General features: G+C 36.2%; 1 protein-coding gene across 6 annotated transcripts in view; it reads left to right on the top strand.

Annotated features, from left to right (window-relative positions):
• ACBD6 (acyl-CoA binding domain containing 6) overlaps window positions 1-22366 on the top strand; it is a 236353-nt gene that overhangs the window by 72699 nt on the left and 141288 nt on the right. For all 6 annotated transcript variants that reach the window (XR_010117664.1, XR_010117663.1, XM_063627554.1 and 3 more), the window contains exon 5: window positions 12568-12673. Coding sequence is in view for 4 of the 6 variants with exons in the window: in XM_063627554.1 (XP_063483624.1) it covers window positions 12568-12673 (106 nt within the window). In the remaining 2 variants the exon portion in view is untranslated. The remainder of the gene's footprint in view (window positions 1-12567; window positions 12674-22366) is intronic.

The following is a 22366-nucleotide window of genomic DNA, read 5'->3' as shown; positions in this document are numbered from 1 at the left end:
TAAACAGTGATGGATTTTGAAAATATTTCCCAAATATCTTTTCATTGGCTGCTGCCTAGTCCTGATTATAAATGGAAGAATATAAGTATAAAAAATTAGAATGAAAGTGATTGTTTTATGCTTTAATTTTGTATTCTTGGTGAAATATGAACTAGCTTGGAAGTAACATAAAAGCCTGTCACGCATAAATTATACTCTGAAATTTTCCTGAAAGAGATATGATTGGAGAAAAAGCTGTAACGTGTATAGTTTTATTGTAAATTACTTCTAAAATCAGATGTTATAAAATTCTATTTATTCAAAGCTTCACATTGTTAGATTGCAGCCTGTTTTTAACAAATCTACTTAAAGATTCTTAAGCTTCAAGAGTATGTGTTATACATATTTCTGTTTTAAAAAATGAATATTTGGATTTTTATGCATTTAACAGGCCAAGTCATTCTGGAACACCACTATCCTAATGATACCACTGCCTTTAGCACCAAAAAACTTCCCTCTATCTGTTTGGCTGGTGGTAGTGTAATACTTCCCTATTTCACCATGTTGCCTGTGATCAACATTGTGTTAACACCTTGGTGATAGGTGATAAATTGGATGACATATGACTTGTTACATTCTGGTTATTCTTTGAGGACTACACAAGTGTGTATAGGCAAGTGGGCAACTCCCCCTGGAGAATCTGACTGCTCAGAATGAACTTGAGTTATGGATTTATTCAGCCTGTAAAACCTCAGCTGGCATAAATAATTGAGAAAGCAAAGGTTTGTCTTTGGTGCATACCTCAGGGACTCATGGCTCCCTTCCTCCTCTCTACCTCCCTTTCTTATGAAAATGATTCCAGTTGCACTCCTAGATAATAACACACCAAGCAATTAAAAGCCATGGGTGGCTGGAGAGAGGAGAAAAGGTTTAGTTAATGAGCTTTTCCTCTTCCAGTGCCCATGAGAGCCTCAGGAATGACAAGGCGATTAAAGCAAAGAGATAATTATAGATTATGTGAAAATGGGTCCCCTGGGACATGTGGGTCTTGACATAAACAGAAACTGTTGTAAGAGTCTCCTGGCTCTCATATTCACCCTTTTCTAGCGTGCTTCATTTACCTCCTGTGTGCTCAGTGTCATGATGCCAACCAAGCATGTACACAAATCTAGCCCTTTCTGAACCAAGGGTCATTCATCAACTGAAACCATCACCTTCTCTTCCTGTTTTCTTCTTTTTTCTTCTCCTCTTCCTTTTTCCAGTTTTGTTCTTTCTTTCTTGTCTACCCCATCTAATTTTTCTTTCTCTTCTTCCCATATCCTTATCTGTATGTGGTACCTATGAAATGCTTGTTTACAAAATTTGGTGTGTGTATGTATGTGTGCATATATAAAGATATATAGAGATTATGGGTATACTGTATACATTACAGTAATGAGAAGCAGAATATGCACTACAAATAATATGAACAGGGCCCCTTACCATCTCATCTAATGCCAGTTTTCCGCTCACCCCTTTTTTCACTCTGTTCCAACCACATTGGCTTATTTTTTTCCTTGAAGTTCTAATTAATATTTATTAGATTAATTGACATGTAGGGTATGAGGAATGACCCCCAGCTTACAACATATGCTAAATTCTTAAGATAATAATAATGACAGTTAACATTTATTGACCGTTTATTATATGCTAGTATAGTAACCATAATATATTATATGTATTATTTCTCTTAATCTTTAGGATGACCCTGTTAAATATAGATGCTATTAATATTCCTTTTTTACAGATAAGGAAACTGAAATTCAGAGAAGTTAGCTTACTTGCCCAGGGTCACATAGTTAGTAACTCTGCTGTTAATTACTGTGCTATGCTGGCTCTGGAAATGTTTGAGGAATCATAATCTCTAGTTAATGAAATTGAGTCTGATAATTGTTACTATTTAATATGGTGAGTATCTCCAGTTAAAATTTTTTAAATAAAATTTCTTTTCCATTTAATGTTTTGAAAAATGTACTTTACCGGTAAAATCGGAGACTTTGGTCTTTGATTTATCAATGCACTGATGATGATATTTCCTTTGGATCGATTATCTGATTGATTTTAGACTTACCTTAATGGCTGAGAGTGTAACTCAGCTCTGTAGAGACTTCTAGGAAAGCAGATCTGTGCTTTTTCTGATATGGCAACTGATTTTCCAGAGATTGATTAGAACTTAACTACATTTTATCTTATTGGCATTGAAAGTATCGGAAATTTTCAATCAAGTTTGTTTACGGTTAAGCAGCTTTTAAGGGGTGAAAATACATTTTTAGTAAATGGTGTCTTTATAAATTATGGTTAAGTAACTTCTCCAGTATAACTAATTATCTGTAAGAAATATCTGGGTCATTGATTTTTTTCTTCGTCAATACTTTATTGAAAGATTGTGAGAAAAATACATAAAAATGTATGTAGTTTTATTTGAAGGGACCGTTATCAACATAAATAGTATAACAAATGGAAGTTTCAATTTGAAGGCTTTAAGAATTTTCTAGACCTAGAACTAAGTACCTTGCATATATGAATATAATTCAGTCTGAAAATAGTTATGTAGTAGAAGAAGATGTTGCCATTATCATATAACAGGAAGGGGGAAAACTAACTGGTTTGTTTCTATAACTGTCTGAAATCAGTTGCAGATATGGCACTGTGAGTGCAGGAATTGTGATTCAAAATATAATTTCTGCTCAAAAAACACAGGTTGTGACTGCATAGGTCCACTTATATGTTGATATTTTTCAGTAAATATATTGGAAACTTTTTTGGAAATTTGCAACAATTTGAAAACACTTGCAGATGAACTATGTAGCCTAAAATATCCAAAAAATTAAGAAAAAGATATGGCATGAATGCATACAGTATATGTAGATACTAGTCCATTTTTTCATTTACTACCATAAAATATACACAAATCTGTTATAAAAAGTTAATCACAACGTAGGCACATAAACACTAGCAGACCATATCTGGTGCCATTCTCAATCCAGAAAAATGTAAAAAAAAAGCAAAGATGCAGTATTAAATCATAACTGCATGAAATTAACTGTAGTACATACTGTACTACTGCAGTAATTTTGTAGCTACCTCCTATGGCTAGTGTGGTGAGCTCAAGTGTTGCTAGTATCCACTTAAAATGCCAAGACGCTAATCATCTCCAAGTGAGCAGTTCGTCTCTCCAGTAAACTGCGTGTAACAGTAAACAGTGATCTCTTGTGGTTTTTGAGTATTTTGTCATTGTGTGTAGCACTATACTCTAAACCTTGAATAACACCATGAGACCCATATGAAGTACCACTAGTGATGCTGGAAGTACTCCCAAAAAGCAGAGAAAAGTCTTGACATTATAAGAAAAAGTTGAATTGCCTAATACATATTGTAGATTGAGGTCTGCAGCTGTGGTTGTCTGCCGTTTCAGAATAAATTAATTCAGCATTAAGGACTTGTGTAAAAAAGAAAAGGGATGGGCCGGGTATGGTGGCTCACAGGGTGGCCTTGGGAGCACCTTCGAAGGCCAAGATGGGTGGATCACCTGAGGTCAGGATTTCGAGACCAGCGTGGCCAACATGGTGAAACCCCGTCTCTACAAAAAATAAAAAAATAAGCCGTGAGTGGTGGTGTGCGCTTGTAATCCTAGCTGCTCAGAAGGCAGAGGCAGGAGAATTGCTTGAACCCGGGAGGTAGAGGTTGCAGTGAGCTGAGATCATGCCACTGCACAGCAGCCTGGGTGAAAGAGCGAGACCCCATCTCAAAAAAAAAAAAAAAAAGAAAAAAGAAAAGGGAATTCATGAACCGTCACTGCAGCTACACTTGCAAGTACAAGAACCTTGCACTTTTTGTGCAATATCTTTTGATCTCATATTGTAAGTTCAGCTTTTATGTAGGTGTAGTATTGCTATAGGAAAGACATACTTATAGACTCTACTATGATTTAAGAAAAAGAAAAGTCATTCTGTGACAACTTAAAGCAGAAGGAAGGTGAGGGATCTATACCTGGAAAATGTAATGCCAGCAAAGGATGATTTGATAAGTTTAGAAAGAGGTTTGACTTTAGAAAGGTCAAGATAATGGGAGAAACAGCTTTTTCTCACCAAGAGGCAACAAATAAGCAAATTTACAAGAAAAGAAAACATTAGAAAGTGGGAAAAAGACATGAACAGACACTTTGCAAAAGAAGATGTACATGTGGCCAACAAACATATGAAAAAAAGGTCAACATCACTGATGGTTGGAGAAATGCAAATCAAAACCACAATGAGATGCCATCTCATGCCTCTCTTTTAGTAACAGTCAGAATGGCTCTTATTAAGAAGTCAAAAAACAACAGATTCTGGTGAGATTGTGGAGAAAAAGGAACACTTTATACGTTGTTGGTGGGAGCGCAAATTGGTTCAACCATTGTGGAAGACAGTGTGACAATTCCTCCAAGACCTAGAGGCAGAAATAACATTTGACTCAGCAATCCCTTTACTGGGTATATACCCAAAGGAATATAAATCATTCTGTTATAAAGTTACGTGCATGCATATGTTCTTTGCAGCACTGTTCACAATAGCAGAGACATGGGATCAACCTAAATACCCATCAATGATAGACTGGATAAAGAAAATGTAGAATACAATGCAGCCATAAAAAGGAACAAGATCATGTCCTTTGCAGGGACATAGATGGAGTTGGAAGCATTATCCTTAGTAAACTAACACAGGAAGAGAAAACCATGCACCACATGTTCTCACTTATAAGTGGGAGCTGAATGATGAGAACACATGGACACATGGGGGGGAACAACACACACTAGGCCCCTTGGAGAGTGGGAGGAGGGAGAGCATCAGGTAGAACAGCTAGCTAATGGATGCTGGGCTTAATACCTAGGTGATGGGACAATCTATGCAGCAAACCACCATGGCATCTATTTACATATGCAGCAAACCTGCACGTCCTGTACATGTACCCCAAACTTGAAAAAAAAATCATTGAGGAGAAAGGATATCTATTTGCATGAACAGGTTTTTAAATGTAGACAGAAATGCCATATTCTGCGGGAAGAAAAAATGCCACAAAGGACATTTATTAGTAAGGAAGAGAAACAAGCACCAGGATTTAAGGCAGGAAGGGATAGGCTACCTCTGTTTTCTGCAAATTCAGGCAGGTTTATGATCAACACTATACTTATCTATAAAGCTGCTAACCCCTCTGCCTTGAAGGGAAAAGGTAAACACCATCTTCTGGTCTTTTGGTTGTACAATAAGAAGACCCGGACAATGAGAACCCTTTTTCTGGACTGGTTCCATTGATTCTTTTTCCCTGAAGTCAGGAAGTACCTTTCTAGTAAGAGACCACCTTTTAAAGTTCTTTCAATATTGGACAATTCTCCAGCCACTCAGAAACTCATGAGTTCAACACTGAAGGCGTCTACTGCAATCTACTGGCTCCCAAACACAACATCTCTAATTCAGCCTCTAGATCGGGGGTTATAAGGACCTTTAAGGCTCATTACACATGGTACTCTATGGAAAGGATTGTCAACACCACGAAAGAGAACCCTGATAGAACATCATGAAGGTCGGGAAGGATCCATTGGAGATGCTGTCATTATAGAAAGGGCAGTGAAAACCGTCACGCCTGAAGCAATAAATTTCTGCTGGAGAAAACTGTCTACATGTTATATATGACTTCACAGGATTTACGACAGAGCCAATCAAGGAAATCATGAAAGATTGTGAGTATGGCAAAAATGTGTGGCAGGGCAGGGGCAGAGAGTTGGTTTTAAGATACAGATCTTGAAGAAATTAAAGAGCTAATAGACACCACACTACAGGAATTAACAGAAGACAACTTGATGGAAATGAGTGCTTCCAAACCAGATAGATATGATGAGGAACAAGATGTAGAATAAACAATGCCCAAAACAGATTGACATTAGACAGTCTTGCAGAAGTGTTCTGATTATTTAAGACTGCTTTTGACTTTTACTACATGGACCCTTCTATGATATGGGCACCCAAACTTAAGCAAATGGTGGAAGAAGGATTGGTACTGTATAAAACTTTTAGAGAAACAAACTAAAAAGGGAGAAATTAATGGTGTATTTTCACAAAGCTACACTGAGTGTGCCTGCCTCACCTGCCACCTCTTCTGCCTCTGCCAGTGCTGAGACAGCAAGACCAGCCCCTCTTCAGCCTGTAAAGACAACAGGGTGAAGACCTTTATGATGATCCACTTCCACTTAATGAATGTATATTTTCCTTATGATTTTCTTAGTAACGTTTTCTTTTCTCCAGCTTACTTTATTATAAGAATATACTATATAACACAAATAAAAATTTATCAACTGTTTATCGATAAGGCTTCAGGTCAACAGTAGGCTACTAGTAGTTAAGTTTTGGGGGAGTCGAGTTACATGCAGATTTTTGACTATGCAGGAGGTCGGTACCCCCCACCCTCCATGTTGTTTAAGGGTCAACTTATAAGAATTCCTTTGGTCATTCACTAGTCCATTGGGTACTGTGTGTTTTGAACCTACCTTATTACCTCCTTGACTCCTGCACACCATTATTTAAATACCATTATTAGAAAAACATGCCATCATTTAATTGTAAGATGCTGCAGATTATAAGATTCATAGGACATGTTAACATGAAAAAATTTGCATTTAGAATCAATGAAATATGACAAGGTAATAGTTTCCAATTGTCTATTTGTCATCCAGAATTTCAAGAACGATTTTTTTTTTTTTTTTTTTTGAGATGGAGTCTCGCTCTGTTGCCCAGGCTGGAGTGCAGTGGCGCGATTTCGATTCACTGCAAGCTCCGCCTCCCAGGTTCACGCCATTCTCCTGCCTCAGCCTCCCGAGTAGCTGGGACTACAGGCGCCTGCCACCATGCCCGGCTAATTTTTTGTATTTTTAGTAGAGACGGGGTTTCACCGTGTTAGCAGGGGTGGTCTCGATCTCCTGACCTCGTGATCCACCTGCCTCGGTCTCCCAAAGTGCTGGGATTACAGGCATGAGCCACCGTGCCTGGCCTCAAGAATGATTTTAAGAACAGCACAACACACAGAAAAACACTTTATTAAGTACTTTGTTATGAAGGCTAAACTTCTTGAACGTGGTTACCACCCAAGCAATGTTTTGCCTTTTCCAGGGATTAAACCAAGGTTTTTCAGAAAGGAGGTACTATTTGCAAGATTTTACCTGAGGATCATAGTATAGATTCTCATTTGTTGTGTTTGGTAAGATTGAGAGTCAAAAACAGTATCCTACAATGTGAAATCAACATCTGTAATTTTAATTAGATAGTAATTAGAAGTGGGGGTTTTCAGTGTGCTAAGTATGGCAGCCATGACTCTTTAATCCTTGAGTTAGGATTTGATTTTACCTATTTTGCTTCTCCCAGATAAGTCTTTTTTTTTTTTCTTTCTTTTTTAAGAGACAGGATCTTTCTCTGTTGCCTAGGCCGGAGTGGAGTGATGTGATTATAGCTCACTGTAACCTCAAACTCCTGTGCTCAATTGATGCTATCACCTTAGCTTCCCAAACAGTTAGGACTACAGGCACGCACCACCACACCCAGCTAATTTGAAATTTTTTTTGTAGAAGTAGGGTTTTGCTGTGTTGCTCAAGCTGGTCTCAAACTCCTGGATTCAAGTGATCCTCCCTCCTTGACCTCCCGAAGTGCTGGGATTATAGGTGTGAGCCACCACACACTACCCCATATAAGTCTTAAACAAGCTTCACTAAACACCTTTGAGTAAGAATAGATTCTTTTCTTCAGGGAGAGAAACATCTGTAAGTAAAATTAATATATGCCTTTATGATTGTTTTATATTTATAAATTAAAACACTTTTTAATCTCAACTTATAAAATATTGATGGTTTCAACAGATCAAAGATTATATAAAAATTGTATTATTTATAAAATTAAGATTAGATATGTGAAAGATTATTAAAAAGAATCAACATTAGACTTTGAGTTTTATGTTTGGCATATACAGCATGTTGAAAAACATAGTTGAAATCAGTGAGATGACAGCATTATTTTCTAACATTATATTTGAACAGAATACATTTCTTTGCCTTTCAGATCAACAACTTCTGGCCATACATCCAACAAGTAAATTAGGAACTTAAATTCCTACAAAGAAGTAATATTCACTAGCAGTATGACTGAATTTTGGAAGATAGTGTGCAGTGCAAGCTTTTATCCTAGAAAGACTACCTCCAAAGGAACTTCACAGAGTGGCATTTTTGGTGAATTACCATTGATCAGAGTCCATTCTTCAACCTCAAAGATGTAGAAAAAAGATCCATAGATCAAGCAGACCCTTAGAGACAGAGTAGGAATAATAAAATTGGCCCAAAACTGAGGTGTAAGCTAAAATGCTTGTTTGCTTACCAAAGGGACTATGTCTTTGTAGTGATTGAAGTGCTGGGTCCCTCCTTTCTGAGAATTGAGGAGTCCAGAAAAACAGATTAATAGTTAAATGATTATTTGTGAACATAAAAATAGAGCCAGGGAAAGTGTATCATTTTGAGGATTGCCTTAGCCATGGTCCTAATGAGACCTCATGAGTGAACTGTCTTTCTCCAGAGAAATCACTCAGAATGCTTTTTTGCCTCCATCTTTTGGTTATACTTCCTGGAGTATACTAACTATAGTAAGGAGAGAGGTGTAATGCCTCTCCTTTACAAACGAGGAGAAGAGTGTTTGAGCAGAGGGAATGTGGAAAAGGAGAATGGTAATGAAATATTTGCCACAGGAGCCCTTTCAGGTAGATGAGTTTAGTAAAGAATACATTTATCTAGAAGTTGAAGAGCTGGAAATTGAGTCACTTAAAATGATCTATACCTGCATATCCCTTTAAAGTAGTTTATGTACCCTAGAGCCCACAAATACACATTCCTTAGTTTGAGGAATTATGGCATTTGTTTTTATCTTTATAGATATTGGCTTACTTTCTTTGGATTTTCATTCATGCAATAAGTACTTATTCATTGTCTATTTACTAGAATACTGTGTTTTATATCTGATTTCCAGTTGCTTAATAAATATATAAATGGAATTGAATATTTGTTGAACGTGCCTATTAAGTAGATTTCCAAGCTAGTTCCTTCCATAATTTTTGTAGTTAAATGGACTTTATATGTCTTGCCATGAGGCCTATTTGAAATATTTTGATAAGAAAATGCCATCTGAGTAGAAAATGGTACAGATAACATATTTAGGAATGGGCAAGGATCTTCCTGTGATTGGGTGAAAAAGGTAGCCGTACTTAAACACTATCCCACTTTCCCATAGAGTGTGCTCTTATATTTCAAAAGAATGTCAAAACCAGTGATTATTCCTTCAGGAATATAAATGTATTTTCTGTCAATTTCAGAAAAAAGTTGTAGTAACCTGAAGAAGAGACTTTCTGTTTTGTGCTAGAGATAACATGGGACATCCTTTAGGGTAGCATCATAAACATAACTCACAGTCATTTATAGATAATGAATATGATAATTTTTAGATGCACAAAGAGAGGGAACAAGATACCTGAGTAAAAAATCAAGAAAGGAAAATAAAGATATGGAGAGACACATTTATTTATTAAAGGCTCTACTGTGTTTCATAATGGTTGGATTCATTTGCACGTTATTTCAAATAAGCATGGATATGGTGGGCAAGATTGACTATGGAAGGCTGTATTGAGCTCTTAGAAAACTGTAGAGGGAGAAAGTTTGATTTATACATTGTACATAGTTTTGTTAGGGGGCAAGAAAGGAAATATGAAATGATGTTGCTCCAGATGTTTCTTCATTTTGGCCACTAGATGGTGACATTGTATAAAGACAGCTTGGTTGTAGAAGGTAAGAGACTCAAAATTTGGTGTGGGATTGGATATCTATATTTAACAAGTAAGCCCAAGAGTATCACTTAATTTTTTTATATTCGTCATTCAGCCTTGTAGCACATTTTTGGCGAATTTATTGAACTTCTCTTTTTGATATTTAATTTATATGTGAACACTGTCCTGAAGTATTTTGTTAATATCTCTGTGCCTAGCATATTTGGTGATGATAAACTATATACGATAAACAAATACTTAGATAAACAAATGCCACCTGCCCTCCAAAAAATTCACATAGCAAAAAAAACTAATTGATATATTTGATGTGTCTAAGAAACATATTTAAGATACATCAAACAAAATAGAAATTTATGTGTGTTTGTACTGTGTTTACTTTTTTACTGCTTATAACATAGGTATACATGCACATTTGGAAGTTGGACTCAGGAAGAGGGGCCACTCCAAAGGTCCTCTCATCTGTGAATAACCCTTACATATTACTGGGTATGCGTAACCCACATGCCAAGGATCCTTCTGCTTTCCTTTCTGTGCCCTACCACCAACTTCCCATTATTTTCCAATTCAGAAACAGTTGGCAAGTAGCACTGTAATATTGCTATGACTTTAAAAGACACAGTCCTTTCTGTAACAGTTGAAGTTGGTGCCTCTTGAATTAGTGGGTTTTCTGTTACTGGATTGGAAGAAAGTAGGTCCCTATTATCCTTAAGTTGGAACTCTGAAGGTATTCTTTCATAGACATGGTGTTTTTGTGTGTGTGTGTGTGTTTATTTGTTTGTTTGAGATGGAGTCTCACTCTGTCACCCAGGCTGGAGTGCTGTGGCATGATCTCGGCTCACTGCAACCTCCGCCACCTAGGTTCAAGTGATTCTCCTGCCTCAGCCTCCTGAGTAGCTAGGATTACAAGCACGTGTCACCACGCCCGGCTAATTTGTGTATTTTTAGTAGAAACGGGGTTTCACCATGTTGGTCAGGCTAGTTTCGAACTCCTGACCTCGTGATCCACCCACCTTTTCCTCCCAAAATGCAGACCTGATGTTTGTTTTTGGTTTTTTGTTTGTTTGTTTTTGGTTTTTGTTTTTTTTATTTTTTTGAGATGGGAGTCTCGCTCTGTTGCCCACGCTGGAGTGCAGTGGCGCGATCTCAGCTCACTGCAAGCTCTGCCTCCCGGGTTCACGCCATTCTGATGCCTCAGCCTCCCGAGACATGGTGTTTTTAATGGTGGTTAAATATGGCTAAAGTGGTATTATTTGCAGCTCTACTTTTTAAAATCAGAATTCTCTTTTCTGGGGTTTGACCTCACTTCTTATTATCTTTACAGAATAAGTGATCGAAAAAGCATTTTCTCTTCTATTTAACAGGGCCTCTTCAAGTGACCATATAGTCCTATTAAACATGATTTCTTACTTAAAACCTACTTCATTTTCTCTAGCTTTGAAGCAAGTCATTTCTCCTCTGTTCTCTTATAGTCCTTTTTAAGGATCCAAGTTTTACCTTATGTTAATCCTGTGTAGATTTTTGTCATCCTAATTATACTGTTTGTGTCTTAAAGGCAAACTTTCTTGCTTAGCCTTTTATCTGTTATCAACAAATTCTTGTCCAGTGCCTTACATGTAGTAGGTGCTCAATAAAATACTTAAGAGGCTTAAAGAACACTTAGATGGCTGAGGCCAAAGTAGTGTCTTTTAAGAAAATTAGCTATGACTGGAAATAACTTTCTGTATGACACAAGATGTTTAGATTGGCTTTTAAGACAGAAGAACTCCTGTGGCCAGGTGTTTTGCTTTCTGATGAATGGATGCTCTGGCATTGCAGGTTATAAAACACATTAGTTTGATTTTTGGAACGCAAAAGGCATTCCTTTATACTTGTTCATAAAACTCAGTCCACATATGGGGCAGTTTGATTGTTGATATTCTAAATTATTGATTTTTATGGGAGTCACTGATTCTTTTGAGAATCCGATTGAAACAATTCTTCCCCCTATACATACAACATCCAGAAAAATGCACATGCATTATAAAGATAATTCTGTACATTATTTAGAGAGCTCATAGATTTCATGTTAAGAACTTCTGCTTCAGATTTTGGAATAGACTGCAGCTGATTAGTCAAAAGGCAGCATAATATAATAGAAAAATGTACTGTATACAAAATCAGTTGGTCTAAGTGAGTTCTAGCTCTTATTCTGCCTTTGATAAATGTAGTACCATTTGGCAGGTCATTTAACGTCTCCTTTTTGCCTGTTTCTTCATTTGTAAAGTGAAGTTGTTGCATGAAAGATTAAGTGAATTAGCACATGCAATATACTTAGAAGAATGCTGGGTATGTAGTATGCTTCCCAGCTTTTCTTTCTATTCTTTGATTCTACTATCCTATAAAGGATTTCTGAGTTTTTTAATGCCCCCCCTCTTTTTGTCTAATTGATTTCCTTTGCTTTAAGAAAATCACTTTCATATATATTTTTAAAACTTGAGTAACAATTTATTCTCTTATCCTGTAAGGCAAGTAGGAAACTAAGAACTTTAGTCTTTTCAGAAGTTGGATATATTATAGCTACTGAAAAACTATTACGGTTCATGTAAAATTTTTTTGTAAACAGAGTCCATTAACATCTATGTCAGCAGCAAACAGATTGTGTTGAAAATATGTAACTTTTATGTATTACCCAGTAAGAAAAAGACCTTTCTTTTTTTTTTATTCTAGGGAAGAAGACAAAAATATATTTGATTACTGCAGGGAAAACAACATTGACCATATAACCGAAGCCATCAAATCGAAAAATGTGGATGTGAATGTGAAAGATGAAGAGGTATGAAAAACATGCCCTGTTAATTATTTTCTTATGCATGGTTGTTCTGCCCCAATGCCTTTTCCTAAATGGTAGGCCAATGAACTACAACTCAAAGTACAGTATGGTTAAGAGTATATCAGAATATCTAAATGAAATGGTGTTACCTAGTTAAGATACGTTCTGTGATTATGTCCAACATATTTTTATCTATGTTTTAGAAGTTACTACCTGAAATTTGTAGGCGTCTGATAGCTTCCATATGTTTATGCTAAAGGGAGAGATTATTAGCATAATAAGTGAAATCTACAGGTAATAGCAAAATCTCATTTATAAATAGCTTTCGTGTCTTCTGTTATTATACCTTGAACAACTAGGTATATTGTTCTTTGCTCAATAAATATATCTCTAGAAAACTGTGTCAGAATTTTGGTAAATCAATAATTTAAATGCTGGCCTTCTAATTAAAGGAATCCTATAGTAAATTATTTTATAAAATATATTACTTCTTTTTTTAGAGAGAGAGAGACAGGGTCTCACTCTGTTGCCCAAACTGGAATGCATGGGTGCGCTCATAGCTCACTGTATCCTCAAACTCATGGGCTTACGCAGTCCTCTTGCCTCAGCCTCCCAAGTAGCCAAGACTACAGGCATGTGCTGTCACTCCTGGCTAATTTTTTTATTTTTTGTGGAGATGGGGTCTTGCTATGTCGCCCGGGTTGGTCTTGTCCTCTTGGCCTCAAATGATCCTCCTCCCTCAGCTTCCCAAAGTTTTGGGATTATAGGCATGAGCCACTGTACCTTGCCTATTACTTCTTAATTTATTTGTGTTGTGAATAATACCGTTCACATATTGAGTTTTAACTGACCCTGAATTATATTTGTTAACAAAAGAGCAAAATTTACTAACTCACTTCTAATCATTTTCTCATTCTTTGGTGATGCTGTGAAAGATTACTGAAATGGCCAAAGGTAGTAATTGTTAGGAAGAAAGCATTAAATGATCATAGATAATCTGTAGAATAGATAATAATCAACTTATATGTAATTCAGAGCTCCCTATACAAAAGGTTAGCCCTTAATATTATCTTACCTTTAGGCAACATCTTTCCTGTGATAATATTGTCAATGGCATCTGGAATTGAAAATGTAAGACTATGATACTGCACAAAGGGACTAGTAATACTATGTGTTTTTCACTCAGTAGTGAAACAAAATAATACCAGGTCTTCTAATTCTAATTAGGTTTGTGGTTTTTTGTTTTTTGGTTTTTTTTGCCTTTCAGAATCAAAATACAGGCATACCTCTGAAATATTGCAGATTCTGTTCCAGACCACTGCAATAAACTGACTATTGCAATAAAGCGAGTCACATGAAATTTTTGGTTTCCCAGTGCATATAAAAGTTGTGTTTACTGGCTGGACGCGGTGGCTCACGCCTGTAAGCCCAGCACTTTGGGAGGCCAAGGCGGGCGGATCACGAGATTAGAAGCTTGAGACCAGCCTGGCCAACATAGTGAAACCCCCCAAAAAAATTAGCCAGGCGTGGTGGGTGCCTGTAATCCCAGCTACTCGGGAGGCTGCAGTAGGAGAAACGCTTGAACCCGGGAGGCAGAGGTTGCAGTGAGCCGAGATTGCGTCATTGCACTCCAGCCTGGGCAACAGAGCGAGACTCCATCTCAAAAAACAAACAAAAAAGTTATGTTTACACTGTACTGTAGTCTATTAAGTGTAGAGTAGCATTATATCTTTAAAAAAGTACATACCTTAATTTAAAATACTTTATTACTAAAAAATTCTGACAATCATCCGACTTGCCTTCAGCAAGTCATAATCTTTTTGCGGTAAAAGGTCTTGCCTCAGTGTTGATGGCTGCTGACTGATCACGGTGGTAGTCACTGAAGGTTGGGGTGGCTGTGGCAATGTCTTAAGTCAACAGTGAAGATAGCTACATTGATTGCGTCTTCCTTCGTAAAAGATTTCTCTGTACATGCAGTGCTGTTTGATAGCATTTTACCCACAGTGGAACTTGTTTCAAAATTGTAGCCAATCCTTTCAAACCCTGCCACTGCGTTATCAACTGAGTTTATGTTATATTTTAAAATTTTTGTTATTTCAACAATGTTCACAACATCTTCGCCAGAGTAGATTCTGTCTTAAGAAACCACTTTCTTTGCTTATCCATAAGAAGCAACTCCTCATCTGTTCAAGTTTTATCATGAAATTGTAGCAATTGCATCACATCTTCAGGTTCCACTTCTAATTTTAGTTCTCTTGCAGTTACATCTGCAAGTAACTTTTCCACTGAAGTCTTGAATCCTTATCAGTGTCATCCATGAAGGTTGGAATCAACTTCTTCCAGACTCCTGTTGATATTTTGACCTCCTCCCATCACACATATTCTTAATGGCATCTGGAATGGTGAATCCTTTCCAGAAGGTTTTCAGTTTGCCCAGATCCATCAGAGCAATCATTGTCAATGGCAGCTATAGCCTTATAGAATGTATTTCTTTAATAATAAAAGTTGGAAGTCAAAATTATTCCTTGATCCATGGACTGCAGAATGAATGTTGTGTTAGCAAACAAGAAAACAACATTAATTTCCTTATACATTTCCATGAGCGCTCTTGGGTGACCAAGCATGTTGTCAATGAGCAGTAATATTTTGAAAGGAATCTTTTTTTTTTTCCTGAGCAGTGGGTCTCAACAGTAGCCTTAAAATATTCAGTAAACCATGTTGTAAAGTAAACAGATATACTGTCATCTAGGCTTTGTTTTCCCATTTCAAAAGCACAGGCAGAATAGATTAAGCATAATTTTTAAGGGCCCTAGGATTTTCAGAATGGTAAATGAGCATTGGTTTCAACTTAAAGTCAGCAGCTGCATTAGCCCTTAACAAGAGTGTCAGTCTATCTTTTGAAGCTTTGAGGCTAGGTATTGACTTCTCTCCAGCCATGAAAGTCCTGGACAGCATCTTCTTTCAATAGTAGAAGTAGTCTATTTTCTCTACACTGAGGATCGTTGTTGAGTGTAGTCACCTTTATTGGTTACTTTAACTAGGTCTTCTGGATGACTTGCTGCAGCTTCTACATCAGCACTTGGTGCTTCACCTTGTACTCTTATGTTATGGAGATGGCTTCTTTCCTTTAACCGCATGAACCAGCCTCTGCTAGCTTCAGACTTTTCTTCTGCAGCCCCCTTACCTTTCTCAACCTTCACAGACTTGAAGAGAACTAGGACTTTGCCCTGGATCAGGCTTTGGCTTAAGGGAATGTTATGGCTGGTTGAATCCAGACCACTCACTTTTTCCATATCAGCAATAAGGCTTTTTTACTTTTGTATCATTTGTATGCTCACTGAAATAGCACTTTTAATTTCCTCAAGAGTTTTTCTCTGACATTTACAAATTTGCAGTTTGGCACAAGAGGCCTAGCTTTTGGCCTGTGTTGGTTTTCAATATGCCTTCCTCACTAAGCTTAATCATTTCTGGCATTTGATTGAAGGTGAGAGATGGTGCAACCCTTTTCCTTTCACTTGACACTAGGTTTTACTTGAAACTTAGAGACTATTGTATTATTGGCTAATAATTTCAATATTTTTGTGTCTCAGTGAATAGGGAAACCTGAAGAGAGGGGGAGAGACCAGGAACAGCCAGTTAGTGGAGCAGTCAGTACACACAAAATATCTATTGGTTAAATTTGCCATCTTTCTCAGTGTGGTTTGTAGCACTCCAAAACAATTAAAATAGTAACATCAAAGATCACTGATCATTACCCTAACAGATATAATAATAATGAAAAACTTTGAAATATTGCAAGAATTACCTCAGTGTGACACAGAGTCATGAAGTGAGCACATCTTGTTGGAAAAATGGCACCAATAGTTGGTTTAACTCAGGGTTGCTACAAATCTTCAATTTACAAAAAACACAGTATTTGCAAAGTGCAATGAAGCATAGTGCAATAGAACAAGGTATGCCTATATAGCTTTCTTTTTAAAATAAATTTGGCATGATTGTTTCCTTTGATTTTTTTAATTGTAGTTTTTTATCTTTGTGCTTGTGAGTTAAAATTTTTATAAAGTTAATACATTAGTTTTTTTAAAAAATCAAATGTTACTATTAGTCTTATAAACAAAAAAATTCTCTCTTACCTGCATCCTTCTTACATTTTATTCTAGCTCCCTTAAGGCAAAAACTTTCTCTTTTTTTTAGACAGATTCTCAGGCTGGAGTGCAGTGGCATGATCAGGGCTCACTGTAGCCTCTGCCTCCTGGGCTGAAGCAATCCTCCCACCTCAGCCCCCAGGTAGCTAGGACCACAGGTGTACACTACCACGCCTGGCTAATTTTTGTATTTTTAGTAGAGATGGGGTTTCACCATGTTGCCTAGGCTGGTCTCGAACTCCTGAGCTTTAGTAATCAGCCTGCCTCGGCCTCCCAAAGTGTTAGGATTATAGATGTGAGCCACTGCACCCAGCCAGACTTCCAGTTCTTTTAATGTGTCTTTTGCACCTTACCTACATAATTCTAAATAATATACTTCTATTTCTTGATTTTTCAACTTCAGACATTATTGATTTGTTTCTGTGTTATATTTAGATTTAACTGTTTTACTCATCTTCCCTCTCTCTCTCTGACCCTTCTAACATAATTATATCACAACTTTTAATTTCAGCTTTCTGATTGAATCTCTGTTGAATCAATATTAATATTATTATGACTATGTAAATACTCATTGCTAAGCTGTGGATTGTACTTGTATCACTCAGCTTTTGCTGTGGCACAACCCCCAAATTGCAGTTGTTTACAGCAACAAACATTTGTTTTTTGCTTATATCACTGTCTCATGAGATGAGTGACACCATTTCATTTATATATTCTGATAATGCTCTTACTTGATTTCTTTATGTTTATCTGATATTTCAAAAGGGTTTTGGATCAGTTGAGACAGTCTGTATATTTTATCTACTTTTATTATTAATAGTATGAGTGAAGGATGATGATAATATAACAAGTCAATAAGTAAGCCACTTAACTTTTCAAAGTCACAGTTTTTTCACTGGAAGTATCTTGTGTGTACTATGTGGTGCCTGTTAATATTTATCTTTCAAATAACACATAATACTTTATACAATGTGTGTGATAATTTAGAGTTCTTTCACTTATTACTATATTATCTTTACAACAATTCTCTAAGGCACATATTGTCCTTGTTTTACAGACAGGAACTGAAGTTCAGAGACCTACATTTACTTGCTCAAATCCATATAACTACTAAGTAGAAACCAGGTCTGGGAGAATATTCTTCCTACCACTAGATTTTAGAAGAATAAATAAAAAGAAGAAAAAGAAGGATAAGCAGTTGTCATTTGGCCTTCCTTGTGTTGTGCTCTGGTTTGCAACAATTTCTTTTATAAAATATTACTGGAAGTCAAATCCACATGTGACCTCCACAAAGATCATTGGATGGACAACAGTGATAGGAGTGGAATAAGTCCCTAGAACACAGATAGCTTACACTAAATAACACATATTTTGTGTGTGTAAAGACAAGGAAAACTTGGCAAAATGTATTGTTTCTGCCATTTCGTTACTTTGATGTAGTGCTGCTTTCCAGATCTTCCAGTTTGTTAACCATGCAGCTACCTTTACCCTCAGCCTGCCAGAACGTTGTATTTCATGAACAGATGAAGTGCTTACACATTCATAGACTGAGACGCCAAGAATTCAGTTGGGTTCTCTCATTGCTCCAAGCAGATTTCTGCCCTCTCAGCCATGACAACTCAGGCTGAGCTTTGAATACTGATGGCAAACCCTTTTATTATTAATCAGGGATTTGTATGAATTAATTTAAGAACATAAGGGAGGTGAGAGCTTAAAATCAAAATCAAACTTAACATCCCAAAATAAAATAAATAGTATTGCTTCATCACATTTAAAGCTCTAGCAAATAAAACAATTTGGTAAGCTTTGATGATGGACTAAAAGTGTGTAGCCTCAAAATTAAACTTCTAGTTAAATACTTTTAACCCTTTCTGTCCTTTTGACATTTTCTTATTATAAGTTGGGTAACAATTATAGTTTTGAAAGGACATTCAGTTCTTTTTTGTATTTATCTGATATTTGAAATTGAGGTATTTCCCTACTGATCCCCTAAGATTCTCTAGGATAATATACATTTTTACTTAAAATCTTCATTCAGCAGGTTCAACCTAATTTTATGACTAAAAGTCACATTTATTGCACTTAAAATTTGCTGTGAGCACATAAAGAAATTTAATTATAATAATAAAATAAGCTACATTTGTATTCCCACACATTGAAATAAATACATTATTCACTGATAACTATGAATTTATAATTTATAAATTATTATTTGAAATACATACATTTGGATCTAAGTATTGTATATGAACAAATATATATGAAATGCCTTTTAAATACAATGTATTTATTTCATAATGAAGTTATTTTATTGTACATAAGTATAATTCCTAGTGTACATCTTTTATTCATTTAAGTTGGAATTACTACAGGTTGGATATTCGTCATCTGAAAATCCAAAATCTGGAATGATCCAAAATCTGAAACTTTGTAGCAACAGTGTAACACTCCAAGGAAATGTTCTTTGGAGCACTTTGGATTTCAGACTTTTGGATTAAGGAGGGGCCATCAATAAGTATATAATGTAAATATTCCAAATTTTTTTTTAATCTAAAATTTTAAACACTTCTGGTCCCCAGCATTTGGGATAAGGGATACTCAACCTATGCTAATATAGTAAGGCATATATTTCTAATTTGAGAAAATTACCTGGTATTTCCTACTGGTATAGTAATTAGGGGACATTGTCTGTATTTTGCATAATAGAAAAAGTTTCATAGTTATGCTTAGATATTTCAGGGTCCAAGTTTGTAACATCATGGTGTCATATATACTTTTTTAAAAAATTAAATTACAACTTTTATTGTGTTTTCAATCATTTGAGAAATGCTTGAAAATTGAATTCAAAATATGAGGGGAAAAGTTAAAGAGAAGATCTTAAAGCCTATTTATTTTTTTAAATGGTGGTTCAATTTTTATCTTTGACCCACATTAGTACAGCTCTTCACACATACCAAATATTTATGGTTCTTCCAAGAAAATATGTTTTAAGGGGGAGGGATGATTTCAATAATTTGTGAAGTGTATTTCAAGTATGGGGAGAATATTTGCTATCAAACATCAGGCTCAAATTATGTTTACATAATTCTTGTCACACACGTTATTTCTCAGATTAGTGTACTATACAATCAACACTAAATACATGCTTATTGATAGTATTTAAATAGTATTTTAAATCTTTGAAGTAATTTAAATGTTTTAGATCAAGTGTAACAGTGTAATATTTTAGCAAAATAGATGACCATCCAGTGCAACTGTTTATCATCAGTCCCCCCAAAAGCATTCATACATAGTTCATTGGTTTTCCATAGATTCTTATCTAATGCACTCCCAAATTCCACTTTCATTGGGCTGCTTCTTTAGTTACATTCTTTTGTTTTCTGTCCTTTTGACAGTATAATTGTTGTCATTAGCCATTTTCGGTAGTCTGTTGATTCTTTCAGATACTTTGAAGAAAGTCACCTTTCTCTTGACTACCATTCCTTTCCTTTTCTACTTTGTTTTAAACCTGTGGCTCCTAACAGAATAGAATTTGCATGCTTTTGACTTGAGAAACTGCTGCAAACTCTGGTGAAACTGTGACAGTACTAACTAACAGAAAAGCAAAAGATTTAAGAGGCAGGGTCGGTATACTGAGACTAAATTTATGCAGTTATATGAGATTTGAGAAAGGAAGGAAGAAAAAATGCATCCTCTTAAATCACTTTCTATATCAGAGTATATGTTATTTTGGTTATATACTTGATTAAGATGTTAATTTGAAAGAACTTTATTCACACTAATGACTGAGAAATGGATTACAAATTGTCTATTATGCTTATTTGCATTAATGTAGGCAGTGCCATTTAAAAATCAAGTCTATGGTCATGCATTGCATCAGAAAATCAGAAAATAGTGAAAGTAGCTTAAATCCTGTGAGCTTTGGCAACTTATTTTTGGTATTTTTTAATTGTGGTAAAATATACATAAAATGTATCATTTTAATCATTTTTAAATCTATAGTTCTGTGTCATTAAATATGCTCACACGAGCCCGGGTGCTGTGGCTCACGCTTGTCATCCTAGCACTTTGGGAGGCCGAGGCAGGTGGATAACCTGAGGTCAGGAGTTCAAGACCAGCCTGGCCAACATAGTGAAACCCCGTCTCTACTAAAAATACAAAAATTAGCTGAGCATGGTGGCACATGCCTGTAGTCCCAGCTGCTTGGGAGGCTGAGGCTAGAGAATCACTTGAACCCAGGAGGCAGAGGTTGCAATGAGCTGAGATCGTGCCACTGGACTCCAGCCTGGGCGACAAAGTGAGACTCCGTCTCAAAAATATACATATATATATATATATTTATATATTTTTTGTTTGTTTGTTTGTTTTCACATGAGCCGAGTGTAGTGGCTCACGCTTTCAGGCACAAGGAATTCTTGGGCGCAGGAGTTTAAGACTAGGCCAAGCAACATAGTGAGATCCATCTCGTAATAAAAAATGAATAAATAAAACAATACATTCACATGTGTAACCACCACCACCATACAACTTTTTTATCTTCCCCAATTGAAACTCTGTACCAAGCCAGGTGTGGTAGCTGATGCCTTAATCCCAGCACTTTGGGAGGCTGAGGTGGGCGGATCACCTGAGGTCAGGAGTTTGAGACCAGCTTGGCCAACATGGTGAAACCCCGTTTCTACTAAAAATACAAAAATTAGTCATGCGTGGTGCTGCACATCTGTAATCCCAGCTACTCGGGAGGCTGAGGCAGGAGAAGCTCTTGAACCCAGGAGGTGGAGGTTGCAGTGAGCCGAGATCCCACCACTGCACTCCAGCTTGGGTGACAGAGTGAGACTTTGTCTCAAAAAAAAAACAGAAACTCTGTACCCATTAAACACCCCCCATTCCTCCCTTCCCCTGGCCCCTGGCAACTACCATTCTATTTTCTGTCTCTGAATTTGACTACTCCAGGTACTTCATTTAATTGGAGTCATAACAATATTTGTCCCTTTTGACTGGCTTATTTCACTCAGTGTAACATCTTCAAGGTTCGTTCATATTGTAGCATGTGTCAGTTTCCTTGCTTTGTAAGATGAATAATATTCCATTGTATGCGTATACCACATTTTGTTTATTCAGATATCCATTGATGGACATTTGGTTTGCTTTTACCTTTTGACTGTTGTGAATTATGCTCTGAACATAGGTGTACAAATTTTTGTTTGATTTTTTCCCCAAGAATCTACTATGAAAAATGTTAAACATACAGAGAAGTTGAATTTTACAGTGAACATCTATATTTCTACCATCTCAATTCTACCATTAATATTTTACTATGCTTGCTTTATCAATATCTAGCCATTCATCAAATCTTTTTTATTTTTTGATACGTTTTAGAGTACCCAAACAACAGTACACTTTCTTCTAAATATTTTAACATGCATATAATTAACTAGAATTCAGTATTTGGTTTTTCTTTTAAAATAATATTTATATACAACGAAATGCACAAGTCTTAAGTACAGATTTGATGAACTCTGACAAATGCATATACCTGTGTAACTGAAGTGCC

Source organism: Symphalangus syndactylus, chromosome 12 (assembly GCF_028878055.3).
Source record: "Symphalangus syndactylus isolate Jambi chromosome 12, NHGRI_mSymSyn1-v2.1_pri, whole genome shotgun sequence".
NCBI lineage: Eukaryota > Metazoa > Chordata > Mammalia > Primates > Hylobatidae > Symphalangus > Symphalangus syndactylus.
Note: the sequence above shows the minus strand (reverse complement) of the source record. Positions and strands in the feature narration are given on the sequence as shown.